Genomic DNA, 24,907 nt, shown 5'->3' on the forward strand with positions numbered 1-24,907 from the left:
AGACTTTGGGAGCTAGGAGGTAGGTAGCATGCTATCAAGAAAAGAACCTGGATTGGAAACAAGGTCATAGTATTCAGCTCTGTAACCACCCCCTCTTCAACCTGGCAGAATACTAGAAACAGAAGTTGCTTAGAAAAGAATGAATTAGATGAGATTATCTGGATGGAAAAGAGCCTCTCCCAAAAAGCATAGTTAGCGTTTACTAAGCACTTACTATGTGCCAGGACTACTTGCACTGTCTCATTGAGTCCCACCATGAAGTTTTAGAGTAGACTCCACTGTCCTCCTTTGATTGATGAGGAAACTAGACACGAGGAATTCAAGTAACATCCTATAACCTAGAAGTGGTGGAGGCAGAATTTGAACCAGACCCCGTGCCTGTACCCAGGCATCTACCTGCCACTCAGGTACAAACTCCAGACCTGTCCGGTCAGGGACAAAGAAATACTAGCAAGAAAGGTGATCCTTTCCTGAATGACTGGGAGGTGAGTGAAATTAATCAGGGCCCTTAAGTGACTGAGAAATGAACCACCTATTAAAATCTGTCCTTTTTTTTGCAGCACGCGGGCCTCTCACTGCTGTGGCCTCTCCCATTGCGGAGCACAGGCTCCGGACGCACAGGCTCAGCGGCCATGGCTCACGGGCCTAGCCGCTCTGCGGCACGTGGGATCCTCCCGGACCGGGGCACGAACCCGTGTCCCCTGCATCGGCAGGTGGACTCTCAACCACTGAGCCACCAGGGAAGCCCTAAAATCTGTCTTTAATAAGAAAAATAAAGTTAGGAAATGGGTGCAATGAGTAAGTCACAATAAAAAACAGGTAAAGGGTCACTTAGAAAAATTAAATCTAGGAAGATGCATAAATCAGAGCACATAAACTAAAAGGTCTGGCCAGAATTAGCTAATGAACTTAAGGAACTCTTGACATTTACTTTCAAAAAGAGAGTGAACCATGGGAGATGGTGTAGAGAGGAAGAACATGGGACTGGGCTTGAAAAACAGGAAGAAAACCGATTCCAGCAATTCCCCCCCAGGGAAGCCGTAAGTTCCGTTTGTAGGCAAGCCACAGAACAAATTTTATGATTAAAAATTTACGATAAGTTTTATGAGTAGAAAATCCAGTAAGCAGCTGGAGGGCAACAGAGGCCTGAGCCATAAACTGTGCTGGCAGGTTTACGCAGAAGTCATGCCGGGAAACCATAACCCTTTTTCTATTCTAACTAATTTGTAATATTAGTGGGAAGAGTGTCCACTGAAGATTTAGTGCTTTTTGATTTTTAGAAAAGCTTTTGATTCAGTGTCTCATGAAATCTGACCGGCAAAGTTAATTTAAATTGGCATGGACAGGGAACATCTCTGGGATGGGGTTACACTGAAAGGCTATAAACAAAGGTGTGATGAATGGGAGCCACAAACAGGAGGGGCGAGGGGCCAGGACCGGGCTGCTGCTGGCGGAGGTGAGCTGAGCGGAAGTAGGTGCCTGATTACATCGATGGGTCTCAATGAAGAAAAAGTTAATGGCTGATCAATTAAAGCTGCATGTATAATTCAGCCAGAGTGACACAAACAGGGGAGGGTGGGAAACCCGAGAGACATGAAAAGGACAGAATTACCCCCAGGAAACAGTGTGTGCTGTGCAGCACATGCCCAAGACCCGAAGAACCAAGGTCCACCTAGCAGGAGAAATCTGAGTCCAGATGAATGTCTAGCAAGATCCCCAAGAGATGGGGACACACACAGGTGGTCGAAGCTGGAAGGGATGCAAGTAATAGAAAATCTGCCTTGAACAACAAAGAAACGTATCTCACATGTAGGAAGTAGAGAGGTAGGGTTAGCTTGGTTTCTTTGCCATTTGTTGGCTCTGCCCTCTCCCACATGTTAGTGTTGTCCTCAGGCTGGCTTTCCTCAAGATTGGAAAATGGCTGGGATGGGGTGAATGGTGGCCCCCCAAAAGATATGTCCATGCCCCAGAACCTGTGAATATGACCTTATTTGGAAAAGGGTCTTTTCAGATGGAATTAAGTTAAGGATCTTGGGATGAGATCATCCTGGATTGGCCTGCTGAGTCCTAAATCCAATGACAAGTATCCTTATAACAGACAGAAGAGGACTTGGGCACAGAGGAGAAGGCCACATGAAGACAGAGGCACAGACTGGATTATACAGCCACAAGCCAAGGGACGCCTGGAGCCACCAGATGCTGGAAGAGGCAAGGAGGATTCTCCCCTAGAGCCTTCCAATCCTGCCAGAGCCTTGATTTTGGACTTCTGGCCCCTGAACTGTAAGAGAATACATTTCTATTCTTTTTCTTAAGCCACCGGTTTGTGGTCATTTGTTACAGAAGTCTCAGGAAATTGCAAATGCAATGCCCGCTAGGGAGCGGCGTGGCTTTGTTCTCGAACAGACTAGCTTTGTGTGGCCGTCTGGTGAGACTAAGAAGTTCTTTTCCCGTGATCCCCAAGCAAGCCTCTCCCCACATCTCACTGGCTGACATTAGCCCAGCCTTGTCCCTGAATCAGTCACAGGCAAGGGGCTGAGACCGTGTCGCATGGCTTCCACTCACCAGCTGGGTGGAATGGGCGACACCCAGTGACTACCTTCAAGATGATGGAGCCTCGCAGCCAGCGTCTCCTGTGAGGGTGACGTGGAGCAGAGACTGTTGTTCTCTGTGATGAACATGCGACGTATGTGAGAAAGAACCCTTTCCCATGAACCCACATGGCACTGAGATCTGGGGGCTATTTGTTACTGAGGCCAACCTGACTAACACAGAGGGGAAGATTATTGATGTTACCTGGAAGAACTGGCAGAATTTTGACAGGAAGATATGAGAGACAGTCCAGGCAGGCAGAACTGCATGAGCAAGAGATGAGGGGCCAGTGTATTCAGGGAAAGATGGGTGAGGAAACAAGTGCTAGAAAGGAAGAATAGGGCCCAGTCAGGGAGGGACAAAGGCTCCCAGTACAGAATTTGTATGTGAAAAGGAGGGAATATGGGGGTGACAAGATAAATTTAGGAAGCTGTTGCCAAAATCCAAAGGTGCTAAGGACCTGACCCAGAGAGGGGCAGTGAAAATATCAATAGTAGTAGCAATATTGTAGTAACAGCAGTAATAGCTACCACTTATTAAAGCCTCGTTATGTTCCGGCACGGTGCTAAGTGCTTTATCTTCATACCCTAATGGAAAGGAGGGTTAGGGTTGCGGGGGAGGTAGCCAATGCAGATCCGACACAGGTTAGCCCCGAACTAGCCAGGCCTAGTGCCCTGGGCCACAGCACCTCCACTTTGTCTCTGTAGAGCTCCCACTGCTAGGCTTGCAGACAAGGAGAGTTGCCCTGTTTTCTAGGCTGGGGACCCACTGGGGAGGAGTCAGACAGGTCCGGGGGGCAGCAAGCCCAGGGCCGCAGGATCACAACCCAGGGAGGTGAGCCCTCTCTTGTCTTGATCAGAGATGCACTGTTCAGAGGTGACGAGGAAGAGTGTGCTCTCTCTCCAGGGGGCTGCTGAGCTGTCGCGGTTTTTGTGCACTCGGCCACCTTGGAAGCGGCAGACCCAGTGAGACAGCACAAGAAACTCCCACTGTCCTTTGAAGACGGTCACCTCCGCTGGGGTCATGAGAAGCACAACGTTGTAAGGAAACTAAGGGTTTTATCAGCTCATGTCACGGAAAGGTCCACAGGTAGGTTGCTTTCTTGCGGAGCTGGGACCTGGGTGCTTTCATCCCTCCCACCTTCTCTCGGCCTTCTTGGCCTTGGTCTTTCTCTACTTGGCGATGAGGCAGAATCTGGTAGCTGCAGGCCTTCCTGGTCTTTGTGGCCAGTGACCCCAGTGAAAAAGGCTGTCCCCTTTTCCATACGCTACCAGCGAAAATCACAGGGACAACCCTAGCCCCTGCCTTGAGTCGGCTCCACCTGAAATGCATGAACGAAGGATGGTGAAAAAGTGAAGTCTTTGGCTGGGTTCCCCCAAAGACCCTGAGACAAGGGTCTGAGTGCAGGTGTTTTCATTGGGAGGTGGTCCCAGAAAGCATCATTAGGGGCATGGGAAAGGGAGACAGGGAAGGGAAGAAACAATTGAACTGCATGAACAGGCAGGTTACATGATGGGCAACTGGGGCTCAGCTCCGCCGAGGCCCTTGGGAGACTGTGTGGAAGCAGATTTGAAGTTGTCACACCCGAGGGCTGAGGAAGTGGGGCATTTACCCACCACTGCACAATTTATCTTTAGTTGAGGATTGTTCCTGGGGACGTTAACTCCCCAGCACTTCTTACCTGCTCCATGCACGTGGGCTGAGCATGCTTCTGGGGACAGAGAGCCCTCTGGCAAGTGCTCACAGTGAGAAGTCACCAGTGTGTTTGGGAAAATTGGTACTCTCTGTTGCAATTGGTCCCCAAGGGGAAGTAAGAGGCTACTACCGAAAACAGAGGATGGGGATGCAGGGCAGGCATAAAGAGCAGATATCCATTGTAGCCAAGCTCCTGACAGAATGTACTCTGACAAGGCAGGGAAGCTGATTTATGACACTGTCCCCCCCCCCCCTCCAAATTTGTGCATGTTTCTGGACAGAACATCTATAGATTTCATCAGACTCTCAAAGAAAGTCTGGTCTTAATTCCAGAAATTTTAAGAACCATTTCTCTAAGGGATAACCTGATAAAACTGAAGGTATCACCACTCCCAAAGGATTCATACTAATAAAGAATGATGATAGATCCAAACAAGTACATCACTAACGGTAGAATTTCAGACTCCACAAAGTTGTTTACAGTGGAGAGATTCTAGGTGAGGTCCTTAGCATTGATACCCCACAGGAGGTCATCCTCCATGGCTAATTAGACATAAGGTGATAGGACCACAGCTAATAACAATCATCACTAACCTTGTTTAGCTCTTTTAATAATCTCTGAGGCAGAAGGAATAAGTATTATCCCACACAGAATATTGACGCTCAAAGAGGTCACACAGCAGAGCAAGACTCTAACCTGGCTCGTCTAACTCCAGCTGATTCCCCCCTTGCTGTCCCACAGGTGACAAAGGGCACTGGCAGGAAAGTGTTTGCAAATGGGGCGTTATGCTCCAACTCAAAGCACATTCCTTTAACACTCTTCCCTGTGGTCCTAAGCCTTCTCCCAAATCCAGACTCCACATGGGGGCTGAGTCAGAATGGGACGAAAGCATGGGGCCCCCTGGAGCCAAGTGTAGAAGAAAACTCAAAAGAACACCATATAATAATAATGGCAACCCACATTAGACTAGGAAGACAGGAGAACAAAAGTCTCAGAGTCTCTAAAAGCATCCAATTATTGATTTTGCAGTCACTTGATTGAGCATTTTTGCCCTGTCTGTGCCCTCTTATATATGCACAAAACAAAGTTCTCACGTGTTCCAGAAAGCATTATCTTTCTTGGTAACTGCTGCACCCTCTGGGCACTCGTGCCAGCAAATTGTGCCCCACCCTAACCCATACCATCCAAAGCGCTCAGATCAACTCTCCAATGTTGGTATTCACAGTACAGACACACCTGAGCTAGAGAAAAATAACTTACAACACTCGTGTACGCCCAGGAGGGTTTGCTGGTGTCCTGTGCGCCTTTGTGTGTTATAGCAGAGGTCCAGAACGCTTGGCTCTGAAGCTAGACTATGTGAGTGTGGATCCTCGCTCTGGCACGTCTAGGTTTTGTGATCTTGGGCAAGATTCTCAACTCTCTTGTTTCCTTAAAAGGCAGATAATAACAACACATACCTCTTAGATTGTTTGGAGGATTAATTGAATATATATATATATGTATATATATGTATATATATATAGTGCTTATATTTTTAAAATTTATTTTAGAGATTTTAAAAAATTAATTAATTAATTTTATTTTTGGCTGTGTTGAGTCTTCCTTGCTGTGCACGGGCTTTCTCTAGTTGTGGCGAGTAGGGGCTACTCTTCTTTGCGGTGTACGGGCTTCTCATTGCAGTGGCTTCTGTTATTGCGGAGCACGGGCTGTAGGCGCACGGGCTTCAGTAGTTGTGGCACGCGGGCTCAGTAGTTGTGGCTCACGGGCTTAGTTGCTCCGCGACACGTGGGATCTTCCCGGGCCAGGGCTCGAACCCGTGTCCCCTGCATTGGCAGGTGGATTCTTAACCTCTGTGCCACCAGGGAAGGTTCAACAAATGTTAGCTATTTGGATCATTGATAAGTGAGTGAGGATGTGAGAGGCATCTAGCCCTGGAATAGAGCTGCTGTTTGCAGGAGGGGTGTTCCGTGAGGGTCCCTTACAACTTCTAAGGTGTCCTTATTCTTGCACCATCAACGTTAGGTGAGCTGCCTGTAAGAAACATCACCTCTGTTTTCCTGCCCAGCAGCTCTCCTGGCGAAGAGGCACCAGGCTGTGGAGTGGCTGTCTTGCATAGAGAAGCTTTAGATTTGCTTGAATTTCACTCCTAAAAGGAAAGAGGGCAGGCACCCTCCCTTAGTTCAGCTGGGGATATTAGACAGAAGACAATGGCCAGCTACTCCCCCACCTCCAAGAACTTGTAGAGAGGAAATTGTCCTGACGTGAGGATACACGTAGGTTAGTTATTGGATCAGACATATTTCGAGGTCTCCTTCCTGAGAGTCTTGAAGGTGAGTGTTGGCTGCCTGTCTGCACTGGGGACAGCCAGTTTTATTGCCAGGACCGCTGCCCTTCCTAACTCTACTCACCCCCCAGAATTTTTTTTTTTTTTTGGCTGTCCCTCGAGGCTTATAGGATCTTAGTTCCCTGACCAGGGATTGAACCCAGGCCCTCGGCAGTGAGAGCACGGAGTCCTAACCACCAGACCTCCAGGGAATTCCCACCCCCCTGAATCTTGCTTGGCCGATTTTTTTCCAGGGCAGAAGTATCTCACTATTTTATTTGATCTTCACAATAGTCCTCACGAGGTAGGTATAATTTTATCTCTATTCTAGTAAAGAAACAGAAACACAGAGACGTTAAGTAACTTGCCCAAGGTCACACAGCTATGAAGTAGAAAAGTCAGGTTTCAAACCCAGGTCTCTGGATCCTATTCCAGAACTTATGCTCTGAACTACTGCTTGCAGTTGCCAAGGAGAAGAATGTCTGTAACTCCTTTCAGTGCAGCCATCAGTGATCTGCTCTAAGCAATTAGGACATGAGCTGCCTCATTTAGATCCCTAACTCTTGGCTGCTCTGGTTCTGCCCTTGTGTGTTGCAATGATGTATAACATCCGCAGAAGAAAGGAGGCTCCAAGGTTCCTGCGTTTTGTTAATGGGAGAAGAGATCAAAGAGGTTCCCCCCAAAGTTCCTAGTTGGATGACCCAGAGATGGTGGCAGTGCCATGGAGGGGAGAATCAAATTCAGAAAGGGGAAGCCAGAGGCAGAAAAGGCAAACTTCCCACAAATTCTCAGTTTGCCAAAGACTGGCTCCGCCTGGCACTTTCCTTCCCAGGCACCCCTTCTGGCCTCCCCAGCCTCCCTTTCTGGCCTCCCCAGCCCCCAGGCCCTGATCGGGATGCAGCATCACAGTGGGCTGTTTTTAATCCTTGCTAGATCTCTTTTATTTTTTTCCCCCTTTGCCAGGCTTGCTGGGCTGTAATTTTTCCCTCTGTGTCATCCATCACAGACACAACATCGCTTGTGCAAATTAAAATGCACCTCAGAATAATAAAAAAGGGGCCTTCTTTCCCCCCTCCTTTTCCTTCCCTGCAGCAACTCCTCAACACAAAACATTTCTCTCTGGGCAAGAGCCCGAGCATTAACCCTGCACGTGCCATCACCAGGCCCATATAGTCCCAGCAGCCTCGTGTAACCAGTGATCAGGGCCAGGGGACAGCTGGAGAACCGAAGAGCCTGGTTCCCACCACTTCACTGTGTGCTGTGTACCAGGCACTGTTCATACATTGCCTCTTTAGTCCTTACTATAACCCGATAGGGCAGGAGCTAAGCTGTCTTCATTTTACAAATGCAGAAACTGAGGGGGGTGTTTAGTGACTTGCCTAGTTAGTTGGAGCCAGAGCTGGTATTTGAACACTGTCTGACTCCAAAGTCCATATTGTACCCTTGTTACTCAAAGTGTGGTCCGTGGACTGGTAGCACCACGGGCATCACTTGAGAGCTTGTTAGAAATGCAGAATCTTGGGGCCTATTCCAGACCTACTGAATAAGGGTCTGCATTTTAACAAGATGCCCTGGTGATGCACATGAAAATGTAAGAAGTGCTGCTCTAAACTATTTTGCTATCCTTGCTCTCACCTGCTCCCCACTCCCACAGCTTTGATGTCCCCACCTTGACCTGCCAAGAAAGGGCCATTTCTAGGGATGGGCCAGGAGCTCCAGTGGACTCAGCTCAAGCATCTCCTCCTCCATGAAGCCAGGCCCCAGGATAATTTGACCAGATCTCTTTACCTGGGCCTATTTCCATCACAGCAAGTGTAACAGGTATTGCACTTACTTACCTATGTGCTCGCTTCAACTCTCCAGGCTGAGGTCCTAGAGGCTGGAGTTGTGCCTTATTTTGTTCTGTCCCTGTAGTGCCAGTACAGTACCTGGCAGCTAACCAAAAGGCTGACAATGAGCCTTGATGGGACTGTGTCCTTTTTTTTTAATTAAAAAAAATTTTTTTTGGCTGCGCCAAGTGTCAGGCAGGATCTTAGCTCACCAAGCAGGGCGCGAACCCCTGGCCCCTGCAGTGGAAGCGTGAGGTCTTAACCACTGGACGCCAGGGAGGTCCAATGTGCCTGTATCCTAATGCTCCCAAACACACCGACACAGGCACACACACACCCATATACACTCACTGTTTTTTCCAATTTTAAAAGTCATGCAGTAGGACTTCTGCTTCTGGGAAGCTGGAATAGACATACTTTCCCCTATTACTTCCACTAAGTAAAACTAGAAACCCTGGACATTCCATATAAAACAACCAGTAAAAGGCTCTGAAAGGTGAAGAGAAGATGGCAGACCAGGTAGGGATGTCGAGGCCCAAGGAACAAAATGCTGGTGCCTTCTCTGTGTTTTCTTTTCGCCTCATAACCCCCCAAATTGAAGCTGAAGAAGCTCGCAACCTGAAACACCAATAAGCACAGATTTTTAAAAGCCCAAACAAAAGCCTGCTCTCCCCATCCAAAGGATCAGGAAAGGCAAGACAGAAAACTTATAGACGATAACTACTCTAGCCAAATACCACTGAAAAAAATGAGGCCACATCCCCTCCCAGCAGCAAAGGCCAAGTGCGAAGCCTAGGTTTCCATCCTTGCCAGGTTGTGATGAGGTACCCTACCCCTCAGGGTAGTGTCGGAGAAGGCCATGTAGGGAGCTGGGAATTTTACCCCATCAGTTGGTGATGAGGCCACTCCCTCACTCTGTGGTGTCAGTGGAGGCCACATGGAGAGCAGTAACGAGGCACTCCTACTCCTCCCAGCCAGGGAGGTGTCAGTGGACGGCTGGTGAGGAGCCAGAGCTCCCACCCCCCACCCAGGAGTAATAAGAAGCACTGTCTTCGGGCTTCCCTGGTGGCGCAGTGGTTGAGAGTCCGCCTGCCGATGCAGGGGACGCGGGTTCAGGCCCCGGTCCGGGAAGATCCCACATGCCGCGGAGCGGCTGGGCCCGTGAGCCATGGCCACTGAGCCTGTGTGTCCGGAGCCTGTGCTCCGCAACGGGAAAGGCCACAACAGTGAGAGGCCCGCGTACCGCAAAAAAAAAAAAAAAAGCACTGTCTTCTACCCTCACCTAGCAGTACAAGGCTGCACCCCCTCACCCCCTGCTGGAGTGGAGTCAAAAGAAAAGTAGCTAAAAGAGAAGGCTTAAATAAGATCCAGAGTTTCATAATATAATACCAAGTTTTAATGAAAAATTATCATACCAAGGTTCAGGAAGATTTCAAACTGAAAAGAAAAAGACAATCAATAGATGTCAGTGTCAAGATGACAGAGATGTTAGAATTAGATGACAAAGATTTTAAAGCAGCTATCATTAAAAGGCTGCAATAAGTAACAAACATGCTTGGAACAAATGAAAGGAAAACAGTCTCAGAAAAGTAATAGAAAATATAAATTAAAAAGAAGTGGACATTTTAGAACTGAAAAGTTCAATAACCAAAATTTTTAAAAAAAAGACAAAATTCAATGGATGGGCTCACTAGCAGAGTGGAGAGGGCAGAGGAAAGAATCAGTAAACTTGAAAATAGAACAATAGACTTTAAAAATGAACAGTCACAGGAATCTTTGGACTATAACAAAAGATCTAACATTTGTGTCATCAGAGTTCTAGAAGGAGAGAAGGAGGGTGTGGTTGAAAAGTACTCAACGAAATAATGCTGAAAACTCTCCAAATTTGACAAGAGACATAAACCTACAGGTTCAAAAGTTAAGCAAATCACAAACAGGATGAACCTAAAGAAATCCACACCAACACACATGATAGTCAAACTTTTGAAAACTAATGACAAAGAAAAAATCTTGAAAGCAACAAGAGAAATGACACCTTACTTATAGGTGAAAAATAATTTAAATAGCAGCAGGTTTTTCATTAGAAGCCATGGGGCCAGAAGGAGGTGGCACAACAGTTTTCAAGTGCTCAAAGAAAAGCGCCATCAACCAAGAATCCTATAACCAGAAAAAATATCCTTCAGGAATAAAGGAGGAAATCAAGACATTCCCAGAAGAAGGAAAGCTGAGATAAGTCATTGCCATTAGAGCTAACCTTGAAAGAATGACTAAGGGAATTTATTTAAACAGAAAGAATAAAAGAAGGAACTTTGAAACACAAGGAAGAAAGAGAGAATACAGTAAGCAGAAATTCGGGTAAATACAACAGACCTTCCTTCTCCGCTTAGTTTTTCTAAATTACATTTGACAGTTGAAGAAAAATTATAACACAGTCTGATGTGGCTCTAAATTGTGTGGAAGAAATATTTAAGAAAATTATATAATAGAGGAGGGTAAAGGAATATAAAGGGGAGTAAAGTTTCTACAGTTCATTTGAACTTATAAAATGATGATACCCGTAGATTGTGATTTGTACATGTAATGTAATCTCTAGAGCAACCATTAACAAAGCAATACAAAGAGAAATACTCAAAAAATAGATGAATAAAAATGAAATTCTAAAAAGTGTTCAAGGAACCCAGAGGAAGTCAGGAAAAAGAAAATAGAGAAACAAAACACAGAGAGAACACAAAGAAAAAAACCTCTAGCATATCTATAATTATATTAAATATAAATGACTCAAAGATACTACTTAAAAGAGAGTGGGGACTTCCCTGTGGTCCAGTGGTTAAGAATCTGCCTGCTAATGCAGGGGACATGGGTTCAATCCCTAGTCTAAGTGCCACAACTACTGAGCCCATGCTCTAGAGCCCACAAGCTGCAATTACTTAGCCTGTGCACCTCAATTACTGAGCCCGTGCACCACAACTACTGAAGTCTGTGCGCTCTAGAGCACATGTACCACAATCACTGAAGCCCACGCGCTCTAGGGCCCGCAGGCCACAACTACTGAGCCCGAGTGCTACAACTACTGATGCCTGTGTGCCTAGAGCCCGCACTCTGCAACAAGAGAATCCACCACAATGAGAAGCCCGTGCACCGCAATGAAGAGTAACACCCGCTCACCGCAACTATAGAAAGCCCACGCACAGTAACAAAGACCCAGCTCAGCCAAAAATAAATAAATAAAATTAAAAAAAAATAAAAAATAAAAGAGAGTGGATAAAATAACATGACCCAACTGTCTTAGCTCAAGCTACTATAACAAAATACCATAAATTTGGTGACGTAAACAACAGAAGTTTATTTCTCACAGTTTTGGAGGCTGGCCGTCCAAGATCAGGGTGCCAGCATGGTTGGGTTGCCTCTTCTGAGTTGCAGACATCTGACTTCTTTTATCCTCAAAAGGCAGAGAGAGCTAGCTAGCTCTCTGGCCTCTTCTCACAGAGGCCCTAATCTTATTCATGACCTCATTACCTCCAAAAAGCCCCACCTCCAGATATCATCACATTGGAATAGGGTTTTGACATATAAATTTGGAGGGGGGACCCAAACATTCAGTCCATGACACCAACTATATGCCATCTACAAGATATTCACTTTATATGTAACAATATAGGTAGGTTGAAAGTAAAAGGATGGAAAAGATATGTCTTGCAAATACAAATCTGGAGAAAAGAGAAATGTCTATATCAATAACAGACAAAGTAAATTTCAGAGCAAAGAAAACTATTGGTGACAAAGAAGTACTTTACATAATGATAAAATTGTCAATCCACCAAGAACACCTAGCAATCCTAAAGGTGTATGCACCAAACAACAGAGCTGCAAAATATTGATAAAAATGCAAAAGTTGATAAAACTGGAAGGAGACATAGGGAAATCCATAATTAATGTTGGAGACTTCAATACCCCTCTCTTAGTAATTGATAGAACTAAACAGAAAACCAGCAAGAGTATAGAAAAATTTGACAACACCATAAACCAATAGAATCTAATCCACTCCACTCCACAAAGCAGAATACACATTCTTTTCAAGTGCCCATGGAACATATATCAAGACAGATCATATTTGGGGCCATAAACTAAATCTCAACAAATTGAAAAGAGTTGGAGTCATTCAGGGTGGTTTATCTGACCAAAATGGAATCAAACTAGAAATCAATAACAGAAATATAATAGAAAAATCTCCAACTATTTGGAAATGAAATATTCCGTGCAATTCCATGTAATCTATAGGTCAAAGAGGAAAGTCTAAAGGGAAATTAAAAAAAAATCAAATGAAAGTGGTTAAAACTTGTGGTTTTGTAGCTAAAGCCATGTTGAGAAGGAAATTTATAACATTAAGTGCTTATACCAGAAAAGAGGAAGAGTCTTAAATCAATAATCTAAGCTCCCACCTCAAGATCTTAGAAAAATAAGATCAAAATAAATGCAAAGCAAGAAGAAGGAAGGAAATAAGAAAGATGAGACCCAAAATCAGTGAAATTAAAAACAGGCAAAAAATTTAAATCAATGGAAAACAGAGCTGGTTCTTCAAAAATATCAATAAAATTGACAAACCTCTAGCAAGACTGACAAAGAATAAGAAGAGAAAATGCAAATTACCAATATCAGAAATGAAACAAGGGGTAACACTATAGACGCTGCAGATTTTTTTTTAAGTAAAAGGATACTACAAACAATTCTACACATAAATTTGACAACTTAGATGAAATGAACTCATTCCTCAAAAAACACCAACTACCACAGCTCACCCAATATGAAGTAAGTAATTTGAATAATCCTATACTTTTGAAGAAATTGAATTTGTAATTTAAAAACTCCCATATTAGAAACTCCTGGCCCAGAAAGCTTCACTGGAGCATTCTATCAAATGTTTAAAGAAGAATTAACACCAGTTCTACAGTAATCAAAACTGTATGGAATTTGGCAGATGGATAGACACATGGATCAATAGAACATAATTTTTACAAAACAGAAACAGACCTCCCATAAACATGCCTACCCTTAATTCTCCTTTGTTATATAACGTAACCCCCCAGGAATTAGGACATGGGCATCTTTGGGACGCCGTTATTCTGCCTACCACAAATATATCTAGAGAAATAAGTTTGAAGTAAGAGCAAGGAGTATGAGAATATAAAGAACAACTTAAATAGCTGGAAATAAAACAAAAGGAACTTGTAGCAGTGGGAACATAATAATTAAACTTAGAATGTCAATGAAAGGATCAAACAAAAAATTAGACACAACTGAAGAGAAAAATACTAAATATATGAAAGATAGATTTAAACATTTTCCAGAATTTAGTTCAAAGAGACAAAGATATGTAAAAGATGTTAGAGAGGCATGGAGGGTGGAGTGCGAAGATACGCCTGTTTTGAGCCCCAAAAGGAGAGAAGCAGAATGACGAGCCAATACTTGATGAAATAATGCCTGAGGATTTCCCGGAGTTGTTGAAAGACATCCTCACATCCTGGATGTCCAGTAAACTCTAAATATAATAAATCAAAACACATTCATTCCAAATACATCAGAGTAAAATTGCAAAACATCAAAGAAAAAGGGATTTTAAAAATAGCCAGAGAGGGCTTCCCTGGTGGCTCAGTGGTTAAGAATCCACCTGCCAATGCAGGGGACACGGGTTCAAGCCCTGGTCCGGGAAGATCCCACATGCTGCGGAGCAACGAAGCCCGTGTGCCACAACTACTGAGCCTGCGCTCTAGAGTCCGCGAGCCACAACTACTGAGCCCACGTGCCACAACTACTGAAGCCCGAGTGCCTAGAGCCTGTGCTCTGCAACAAGAGAAGCCACCGCAATGAGACGCCCGCTCACCGCAACAAAGAGTAGCCCCCACTTGCCACAACTAGAGAAAGCCTGTGCACAGCAACAAAGACCCAATGCAGCCAAAAAAAAAAGCCAGAGAGAAAAGACAGATCACTTAAAAAGGAACTGCAACTGGGTGATGGCTTACTTATCAATAGCACTAATGGAAGGTAGAAGACAATGATGATATTATCTTCAAAATGTCAACCTAAGATCTATACCCAATGAAACTATCTTTTAAAAACTAAAGTTAAGTAATACATTTCATATGAATAAAGACTCAGTTTACCTCCAATTAATATTTTATTAAGTACCTACTATGTGCTAGGCACTCTGTGTGAGCCATCAGTCTGATGAGGTAAGTATGATCATTCCCATTTTAAGTATAGAAAAACTGAGCCTCAGAGAGGCTAAGAGACTTCCCCAGATCCTTCTGATTCCAGAGTCCATGTTCTTTACCCCACACCAAGGAGGTACATCTTAGATTGACAGTGGATGTTCCAGGATCATTCTATTTCCAGGCTGGATATAGGATGGACATTTTGAAGACAGGAAGCCACCTATTTGAGGAAGTGGAGCTTCAGACTCCCAGATCTCAAAGAGTTTACCACTTTCATCCAGCAAATCTGGGTAAGTCTGTGCAAACAAGCGATCAGGGCTTGGGTGGAAGAACTTTCTACATGTGGTGGTTGTGTGTGTGCGTGTGTGTGTGTGCGTGTGTGTGTGATGCTGTGGGGAGAGGGCTCTGGGAAAAGCAGTTCAGCTCCATTCTCCTCCCTTTTCTCTCCTCTGCTTTACCCTCTCATACCCACCTTGCAGGTCCAATGTTCCCCAGCTTGGACAGTCCTCGTGATAGTTATAATATCATTTACCCTTGGTTGCCATGAAAACTAAGGGAGCAAATGTCCAGGAGAGCAACTCCCAATGTGTACACCCCATCAACGTTACTCTCCTCCTCTCTGTCCTATCCCCATCCTCATCAGCAACATTTGATGCCATGTTCTGTAACTGGCACTGAGAATCCAGACAAAAATGCCAGAATGGGATGAGAATCACCATCATCACCCAGCCAACATCTTCCCAGTCCCCCGGGGAAAGAAGAAAGTCAAGCGAAAATTCATAAAGAAGCAAACATGTAGCCTTTCTGTGGGAGGAGAGGAAAAGGAGATAGGGGAAGGAAGGGGAAGGGAAGTGGAAATCACCATTATTCTTAATCATTACATGGGGCATTAGAATACTATGATTACACATTGGCATTCTAACTGGGCTTAATGGGTATGAGAGAAGGCCTAGAATATACATGGTTTTATATGCTGTACATACCCCGCTGCCAGGGAAGCACAGGACCTCACATCAGGACCCCAGGACTCAGAGGCTAGAACAACATGGCACCCAACCATAACTCCCTACATGTGTGGCTGATGGCATTGGTATCTGGGGAACCATGATACCAATGTGTTCAAGAACAGACAGCCCAGGATTTCCTTGGTGGTGCAGTGGGTAAGACTCCAAGCTCCCAATACAAGGGGCCCAGGTTCCATCCCTGGTCGGTGAACTGGATCCCGAATGCCGCAACTAAGAAGTCCACATGCTGCAACTAAAAGATAACACACGCTGCAGTGAAGATCCCACATGCTGCAACTAAGACCTGGCACAGACAAAATAAATAAATATTAAAAAAAAAAAGAACAGGGTGGGGACTAGCAGAGGGACATTTTGTGAGCTGTGAGTGGTATGGACACTCGCTGAAGGCAAGCTGGTAGGTGGCATGGGTGTGATATTGTGTGAGTTGTGACCTCCTCTCCACTCAGGGTGTGTATACCTACCTATAAAGGGTGTCTCAGGGTACATATGAGTTAGGAGTGGGACGAGGGTCAGATTTAGAGGGTAAACTCACTGTGAGTTTTAAGGATCCCCAAATAACTGGTTATATAGAGGACAGAGAGGAAAACTACCCAGCTCCCCCTTTGCTGTCTGAGCGTGGGCTGGGCTGTCTTCATGGTGGTGAACTCACCATGGATTTCACAGTTCTTTTTTTTTTTTTTTGTGGTACGCGGGCCTCTCACTGTTGTGGCCTCTCCCGTTGCGGAGCACAGGCTCCAGACGCACAGGCTCAGCGGCCATGGCTCACGGGCCCAGCCGCTCCGCGGCATGTGGGATCTTCCCGGACCGGGGCACGAACCCGTGTCCCCCGCATCGGCAGGCGGACTCTCAACCACTGTGCCACCAGGGAAGCCCTGGACTTCACAGTGCTTGAGGCCATGTCTCCCAAGTGGCCATTCAGCTGGGTTCCTAGTTAATGGTATGATGGCTTTCCTTCCTTCCTCCCTCCCTTCCCTCCCCCCTTCCTTCCTTCTTGTTTCTGGGTGAGAGGGGTATGGTTAGGCAAGGGTCAGCATGAGCAGTGAACTAGACCAGAATGAAGATAGAAGGATAGAATATAGTTTAGATTAAGTCCTTTGGGCCCCAGGGGCTACATGGGTGTGTTAGTTGTGATAGGTAATGCTGGTTAAACAAAAAAAATCAGAAACTTACTGTAACAAAGGCTTATTCTCATTTATCCCACATGTTAATCACAGGTCAGCGGGGGGCTCTACTTGGCATTGTAGGCACTCTAGGATTCTGACTGATGGAGAAGCCACCATCTGGATCATTGCAGGTTTTCAGAGCAGAGGGAGGGAGAGCTCTGGCATTAAATGCTTCAGCCTAAAAGTGACTCTTGGTAATTCTGCTTATAACTCATTGACCAGAATAACCACATGGTCCCCACCATGTGGGGGGCTACAGGGGGGCCAGGGAGTGCAATCCTACTGTGTGCTGAGCAGGTGGGAAGTTAGAACTACTTGGTGGATAGCACTAATGAGTTTAAGAGGCTCCATGGTTCCAAGCCCCTTTGTCATGAGCTTTCCCAGGACTGTGGCCATCAGCTACTCAGTTGTCAAATACTTGCTGAGGGCCTATTCTCAGTCCATCATTGGGCTGGGTTCTGGAGATATAAAAGTGAATAAGCCGGGCTTCCCTGGTGGCACAGTGGTTAAGAATCCGCCTGTAATGCAGGGGACACGGGTTTGAGCCCTGGTCTGGGAAGATCCCACATGCCGCGGAGCAGCTAAGCCCATGCACAACAACTACTGAGCCTGCGCTCTAGAGCCTGTGAGCCACAACTACTGAGCCCATGAGCCACAACTACTGAACCCCACGTGCTTACAGCCCATGCTCCGCAACATGAGTAGCCACCGCAATGAGAAGCCCGCTCACCGCAACGAAGAGTAGCCCCCGCTCGCCGCTACTAGAGAAAGCCGGCGCACAGCAACAAAGACCTAATGCAGCCAAAAATAAATAAATTAAATAAATAAAATTTTTTAAAAAGGTGAATAAGCCATGGATCCTGCCTTCAAAGACTTTGAGGATTTATGAGGCAGGTGGACAAACAACTGGGACTCATTATTGCAAGTACTAGGATGAGTAAGGGTAGGTGCTGTGGGAACATGAAACCCAAATTGAAAAGTCTGGGCTGGCTTCTTTTTTTTTTTTTTGGCCGGTTATCAATTTATTAGAGCCGCTGGCTCAAGCATCTGCAATGGTGACTTCCACCTCGACTCCGGGCTCAATGCTGATGGAAGTGATCTGCTTGACGATCTCGGAAGGGCTGTGCAGGTCAATGAGGCGCTTGTGGATCCTCATCTGGAAACGGTCCCAAGTCTTAGAACCTTCCCCACACGGGGTTTTCCTCGTCGTTATTCTCAGGGTCTTGGTGGGCATCCGCACCGGCCCCTTCACCTTGAGATTCTTCTCCTTCGCGCCTCTGATCAGGTCGGCACACACCTTCTCCAGCGACTTCACGTTGCGGCTGGTGAGAGTGATCCGAATCCGGTGGATCGCCACCTCGGGCTCCACGGGAGTCTTTCCGGTGTCTTTAAAAGCCATGGCTGCGGTGCGGCTTCCTGACCGACTTGTTCCTCCGCGAGAGTGAACAGCGGTGAGTCAGGAGCGGGGGCCGGAGAGAAAAACCCGAAGCCCAGCTACCGCTGCTACCGCGTCTTCCTCCAAGAGCTGGGCTGGCTTCTTGAAGGAGGTGAAGCTTCAGTGGATCCTGAGGATTGAGGGGGAGTAAGGCAGAAGAAGAAAGGGAAGGGCATTTCAAGCAGAGGCAGTGGTATGTGCAAAGGCCCAGACGCATGGTGCTTTCAGGGAAAACTACAATATGGCTGATGAGTGGGGTAGGGAATGCAATTGGTAAGAGATAATGTTGGAGAGGTAGACAGAGGCCAGGTGACGAAAGGCCTTGTCTATCATTCTAAAGACTGTGAGTTCAACCTGTGAGCAGCAGGAAGCCATCAGGGGGTGGAGCTGCATTTTGGAAACAATCCATTGGCTGTTGGGTGAAAAAAATGGCTTAGATGTGGTAAGACTGGAGACAGGGACAGTAGTCAGGAGATAGCAACAAACAATATTTCAGGTGAGAAATATTGGTGGCCTGACCCGGGCAGTAGCGATGGGGATGGATAGCAGTAGACAGAAGGGGTGGTTTTAAGCTACTTATCGAGTGGTTGGGATTGGTTGACCAGTTGGACAGGATAAGCGTGCTGTGAAAAAGGGCTAGAATTTGTGTCATGCTTTGTTTCTGTGCAAGTCTACTCTGTGTCGTCTGCTTTAATTGTTTTCTAGAGCAAGGCAGGGCATAAAACTATTATTTAATCTGTCAGTACTTCCTATTTGCTGGCTGTGCACTAGACACAGAGGAGTCAATGCGAACGAAGCCTAGCCCATGCCTGGAGGAGCTCACAGACTCAAGGTAGGTTCCTCACCCAGCCACGCAGAGGCAGAGGTGTTGGCTGGAGGTGGTGAGGGGGCGGGGCAGGAAGTGGGGGGAGGCTCCGAGCTTCTCTTACACAAGAGCTGCCCAACTTCAGTTACTCCAGCTCCACCTTCGCAAAGGTCACCAAATTCATATCCCACTTATACATATCCCACTTATACACTTATACTGTAACATACTTGATATCTTTATTCAAACGAACTCACTTTTTAGCCTTATGAACCTACTTTAGCTTCTTCCTAAGCAAAATATCTGTAGATCGTATTTGGATTGGTTAGTAATATTTTCTCTAATACACATTAAAATAAAATAAAACAAAACAAAATTTAAAAATAAAAAAAAAATTTCTTTTTTGGCCACACCATGCGGCATGTGGGATCTTTGTTCCCTGACCAGGGATCGAACCCGTGTTCCCTGCATTGGAAGTGCAGAGTCTTAACCACTGGACAGCCAGGGAAGTCCCAATAAAAATTTTTTAAATGTCCAAGTGCCATGAGAAAATATTTCATAATCACACTTTGAGAAACACTGTCCTATAGGGAAGAACTAGAAAGTCCAAAATAGAGTTCCTTTTCAGGTCTGCTCCCTACGTGGCCAGGTGATCTCCCTTCATCATTCTTTTTTTTTTTTGCGGTACACGGGCCTCTCACTGTTGTGGCCTCTCCTGTTGCGGAGCACAGGCTCCGGATGCGCAGGCTCAGCGGCCATGGCTCACGGGCCCAGCTGCTCCACGGTTAGATCTTCCCAGACCGGGACACGAACCCATGTCCCCTGCATTGGCAGGCGGACTCTCAACCACTGCGCCACCAGGGAAGCCCCCTTCATCATTCTTATACTCAAATTCATTTAGCAAAGATGAAGTCCCTGACCTCCACTCTTGCTCGAGTTCTTTTCTTTCCAGCTACCTAAGGTTTCAGACATTCAACAGCACACTTGTTAAGGGCTTCTTGTAAGGCCAGCTCTATAAGCCCATGGAGGGCACTCAGTGGCTCCTTCCTTGTTGACTTGTTAAATGCTATTGGGCAGTGTTGGGTCAGGGGCAGTTGCTGAGGTTATGTGAACTGCTGACTTACCTGGCCTGGCCTGTTGGAAGCATCATTCAGGTCACAGGTGCACCCAGGTCTGGGCTCAGGCACAGAGGAATACCCTCGGTGGGAAATGCCAAAAGACACTGGCATATATGGCATTCTCTCAGGGAGCCTCAGAGTTTTCTCAGAACTCTCCAAGGGATCCCCAGCTGCTGAACAGGCACCCTTTTCTCTCAGGAGCAGACAGTAAAACTTAACAAGATTACTCCCTGTTTCTCTATTAAAAGTCTCCCCAGCCGAGAGGCAGCTTTATTGACAATTCAATCTGTGCCATCTCCAGTCACTTTCTGATCCTGGATTCAGGATTCTAACAATTTATCATCAAGGTCACTGATTATAAGCACCAGACATTGACCCTGGAGAAAAAGGAATTTTATTGGAGCAACACTGGAGAGCTTGAAGAGCTGAGGAGATGGACAATCTGACCTCAGGCAGGGCAGGAACTGGGGCAGCTGGGTAGCTGGACCCACGGCAGGTCCCTTGGGGGGCTGCTGACATGTGACCCTGTCCCAGGGTCTGATTGGCCGAGCTTGGATCCTGGCCCCACCCCTTGTTGGGGAGGGCAGGATGGTTGACAGCCTGGCCAGGACTATGTGGAAAGGGAATGGTGAAGTGGGGTGCTGTTATCATAAAGACAGAAATGGGTTGAGAACACCACAGATGCCCATTGCTGAGTTGCACAAGGAATAACAGAATAAGAAAATAGGAAGGTAACTCGGGGTTCATTTACTCAACCCAACAAGTTAGGGATTAGGAGATCAAGACTCAGAGAGGTGAAATAACTTTTCCATGGCAAAGCCAGACCCCGAATCCAGGCAGGTTTCCTGACTGTCAGAGCATGGCTTCTTCCACTTCACACCCTACTGTGGACAAAGGAAGAAAATATGCAACAGTCAAGTCTCTGGGATCTTCTCATCACCCCCAGCAGGTGCATTTCAGTTTGCTTATTCTTGGAGCATCTTTATTTTAATATTTTAGTGCTCCATAAAAAAGGGTGGGACAAATGCCCTGCAACACGCATGGGAGCCAACACCATCTGGTTGACCCCAGGCAAGGAAAGGACCAGTAGGGTCACATGAGACCACTACTGCCCAGGAAGGGGACATTGAAGAGGACAGCTGGCTCAGGTTGACTTCCTTCCGTCTCACCAACCCCAGGATACACATCTCCCCCCAGTTTCAGAAGACACCCCAAGGAAGACGAGCAGAAGGGGACTGAGAGTCTGTGCCTGTTCCGAAAGCAAGGCACTGCCAGGTGCCCGCGTCTTGGAATGTGTTGGCTTCATTGCTCTGACAGCATGAAAGATGTTTGGTTTTGTTCCCAGCGCTGCTATCATTTATCATCCTCTTATAAAAGCTGGCACCCTCTGCCTGGTCCCCCTTCCTTCCCTCTCTCTCCCCACCCCCATCTCCAATCCAACCTCCTCATTCTGCCACTGAGGGGAGCCCTCTCACATTTACCCCAGAGGAAATTCTCTCACATTTGTTCCCAGAAGTGTCCCAAGAGACACCCCAATTGAATTCAGCTCATAAATGTGTACTGAGCGATTCCTCTGGCCAGAGCAATGTGCTTGGGGCTTTGGGTGGTAAAACATAAGACAAGTCCCTGACTTCAAGGACCTTGCATTCAAGCGAGGAAATAACATGATGTCCCAGGCAGCAGAACACAGACCTGTGCAGAGGGTGAGGGAGAAGAACCACATGTTTAGGAAGTCTGGGAAAGGTGGTACTGACTGCCTTTCAAAGAGCAGAGGCCATTGGGTGGAAGATGGCAGAAGACAGAAGGCATGCGTGAGGAGTGAATCAGAAGGGAAACAATGAAGACATCAATATCTTCAGAACAGAACAGCTAAGAGCACAAAGGAAGAGATGAAAGTCACAGCTGGAAGAGGAGCTATCAAGTTTGAGCTAGTTTGAAGGTGAAAGAGGAGGAGCCAGTGGAATGGGCAAGGTTGAAAGTACAAGACAGAGGAAATAATTGACGAAGCAAAGGCCCCAAAGGGGCTGGGGGGAGGGCTGGCTATGGAGGGAAGTCAGAACAGATTTCAAGAACAAAGGAAAGGAAGAAATTGGTGTGTGACCATGGGAGGAAACTTGGTGATAAAAGGAAGTGTGTTGCCTCCATCTTCTTCGTGAATCAGGAGGTGAGGTCACCTGCTAAAGGATGAGATTGGCTTGGGATCTTAAGAATACTGGAAGTCAGAATATCCACTGAAGATAAAAATAAAAATATAAAATGAAAATTCTGGGCAATGAAAGAGTTGGCTAACATTAAGCCCCACTGCTGAGATTCGGTCTCACCCCAGGGCCTTTGCACATGCTGTTTTCACTATTTAGAACATACTTCCACTCACTCTGCACAGTTAACATTGTCTCATCTTTCAGACCTTGGCTTTAATGTCATCTCTTCAGAGTGACCCTCCCCAATAATCCCACCTAAATTAGCTTCCCTCCCCATCCCATAGTTCTCCATCTCAGCTTCCTTATTCCTTTCTATCCCTCACACTTATAATTACTTTATTAGCTGCTGCTTCTTCTTTTTAAAAAAAATCTGTCTAACCCAAGTAGCATGGAAGCCCCAGCGAAGCAGAGACCACAATTGTCTATTTTACTACTGGATCCTCAGTGTCTACCCATGTGTCAGACACATAGCATGAACTCAACAAACAGTTGCTGAGTAGAGGAATGAATATTGAAGACAGTGTATTTGGAGTGGAGCTCACAGCAAAGCTGAGTGGTTTTCCCCAGGGTTGAGGACCACAGGCAGAGGCTAAGATGGGGTTGGGAATGCAGGACATTTATGGGTGGGGAGAAGTATGGGGAACCTGTGAAAGATAAAGGGAAGGAAGTAAAGTTGTTGCACGTGGTCTGGAAGGCAGAACCGGGATGGGCTGGGATGTGTAGAAATAACAAGAAGGCAGAGGTGGGCTCAACACATGACTTAGTGATTAGATATGTGCAGAAATGGAATGGATCGTCCAGGCTGTAGGGTTGCCAGATTTAACAAGTAAAAATACAGGACACCGAGTTACATTTGAATTTCAGGTAAACGACAAAAATCTCATGCAATATTTTGGGCATGCTTATACTAGAAAATTATTCCGTATTTATCTGAAATTCAAATTTAACTGAGCATCTAGGATTTTACCTGGTAATCCTACCAGGCTAAGTTTTTGTCACTGAAGTTATACAAGCTGAGTCTGGAACACCATGATGAGGAGCAGGTACGGTGATTGGCTGAGATATCAGATGGTGGGCTTGAGTTTAAGAGCCCCACCCCACCCCTAACCAGGCCTTCGATTTCCCCAGTTTTCCCGGGGCAGAGTGTTCAGGCAAGGGGCATCCTCCCCGCTCACCCATAAGGATTTAATTCACTGTCCCTGAGCCTGTCAGCTCCTTGTTTAGAGCTCTGTCCTTCTATCACCTGCAGCAGCATCCCACGCCCTGCATCCCCATCCAAGAGCAGCTCACCTGGAGAGGGGGGTGGGCGGTGTGCGCAGGTGGCAAAGCTCATCCCTACTGCTGGGGATCCACCGACACCCCGACCCCATGCCCAGGGCTGGGCTCCCTCCTCCCACCCCCTTATCCAGCCCCTCTCCTGGGTGGTGAGCTGTCACCCACCCTTGTGCTGCTCCCGCGGCCTGCCGTCACCACACGCACTCGATTAGGGGATCCGAGTGACTTACAGGGGCTCCTCTTCCCCAGGGTCTGTATTTGCATAGGGTGATGGATGCTAAGGTGTCATCTAAACACATCTGCACTTTGCATTTTAAACAAAGCAATTTCCAGAGGAAGCTGGGGGAGCTTTGTCTCCTTCCAGGCACATTGCCTCTGAGTCAAATTCTCTCTCTCTCTTTTTCTGTTGGCCAGCTTTTCACATCTGTCTCAGGTCCCTCTCCTCTACTGGCCTCCTACTCACTCCCCACACCCACCCCACCCTCGTGGTAGTGATCTCAGTGTGGAGTAGGGGGTTACACATGCCGTAGGATGAAGAGGACGTAGGACCTGGCCAGGGACAGGCAGGGATCGCGCATCCCCTCCTCTGTGCTGGACACTTGTACCCCCTCCCCATGTCCACTCTGCAGGAGACCTGTGACTAAGAAAGTGACCTTAGGCAGAACCAACCACCTACCAGACATGGTTTGAGGGACACAAAATACCTGCCCCAGGCATCCCTGTCTACCTCCACCTCCCAGGGTACCCTACGATCCTCCGTGTTTTATTTGGGGACAGAGGATCCCTTCTATCTAAGCTCTGACCTCTGATAGCATATAACTGAGGCTTTTCCTCTTAATGAGTCTATGCCTTCCATCCAGGGACCTTTCGGATGATGACAGAAATGTCATCACAATATTGGCCCATGAGGCAAGGCTGACATTTTTCAAAGACAAGTGGGTAAGAATGAGGTATGGAGATCCTGGAATTTTGTCCCCAGTAATGTGGTCTGAAGGCCAGCGGCGTCACCCCAGCTACCTGCAAGGGGCATGACTTTGGCTAAAGTCACTTAACTGGCACAGCAAGACACCCTCCAGAGGCCCCTTTGCGATCGTGTACATGAGCTACATGGCACAGAAGAAGGCTCCCTATCCAGCTGGAATATTGGTGAGCTGACCTGGATGGGCAGCAAGCTGGCCCTGGCAGGGGTGGGAGCAGACATCTGTAGCTTGGGGTGGCTCCTGTGAGGCCATGTGGCCC

The 24,907-nt window shown here is 46.6% G+C and overlaps 1 protein-coding gene across 1 annotated transcript; it reads right to left on the minus strand.

Moving 5' to 3' along the window:
- Positions 1 to 17,828: 17,828 nt before the first annotated feature.
- On the minus strand, positions 17,829 to 18,354 carry RPS20 (ribosomal protein S20). Its single transcript, XM_024737846.1, has one exon. It carries the CDS (start codon positions 18,231 to 18,233, stop codon positions 17,874 to 17,876), a length of 360 nt encoding a protein of 119 aa, XP_024593614.1. The 5' UTR covers positions 18,234 to 18,354; the 3' UTR covers positions 17,829 to 17,873.
- Between the last annotated feature and the right edge of the window lie 6,553 nt (positions 18,355 to 24,907).

The sequence above is a fragment of the Neophocaena asiaeorientalis genome, unplaced genomic scaffold, assembly GCF_003031525.2.
Source record: "Neophocaena asiaeorientalis asiaeorientalis breed wild unplaced genomic scaffold, Neophocaena_asiaeorientalis_V1.1 scaffold49, whole genome shotgun sequence".
Taxonomy (NCBI): Eukaryota; Metazoa; Chordata; class Mammalia; order Artiodactyla; family Phocoenidae; genus Neophocaena; species Neophocaena asiaeorientalis.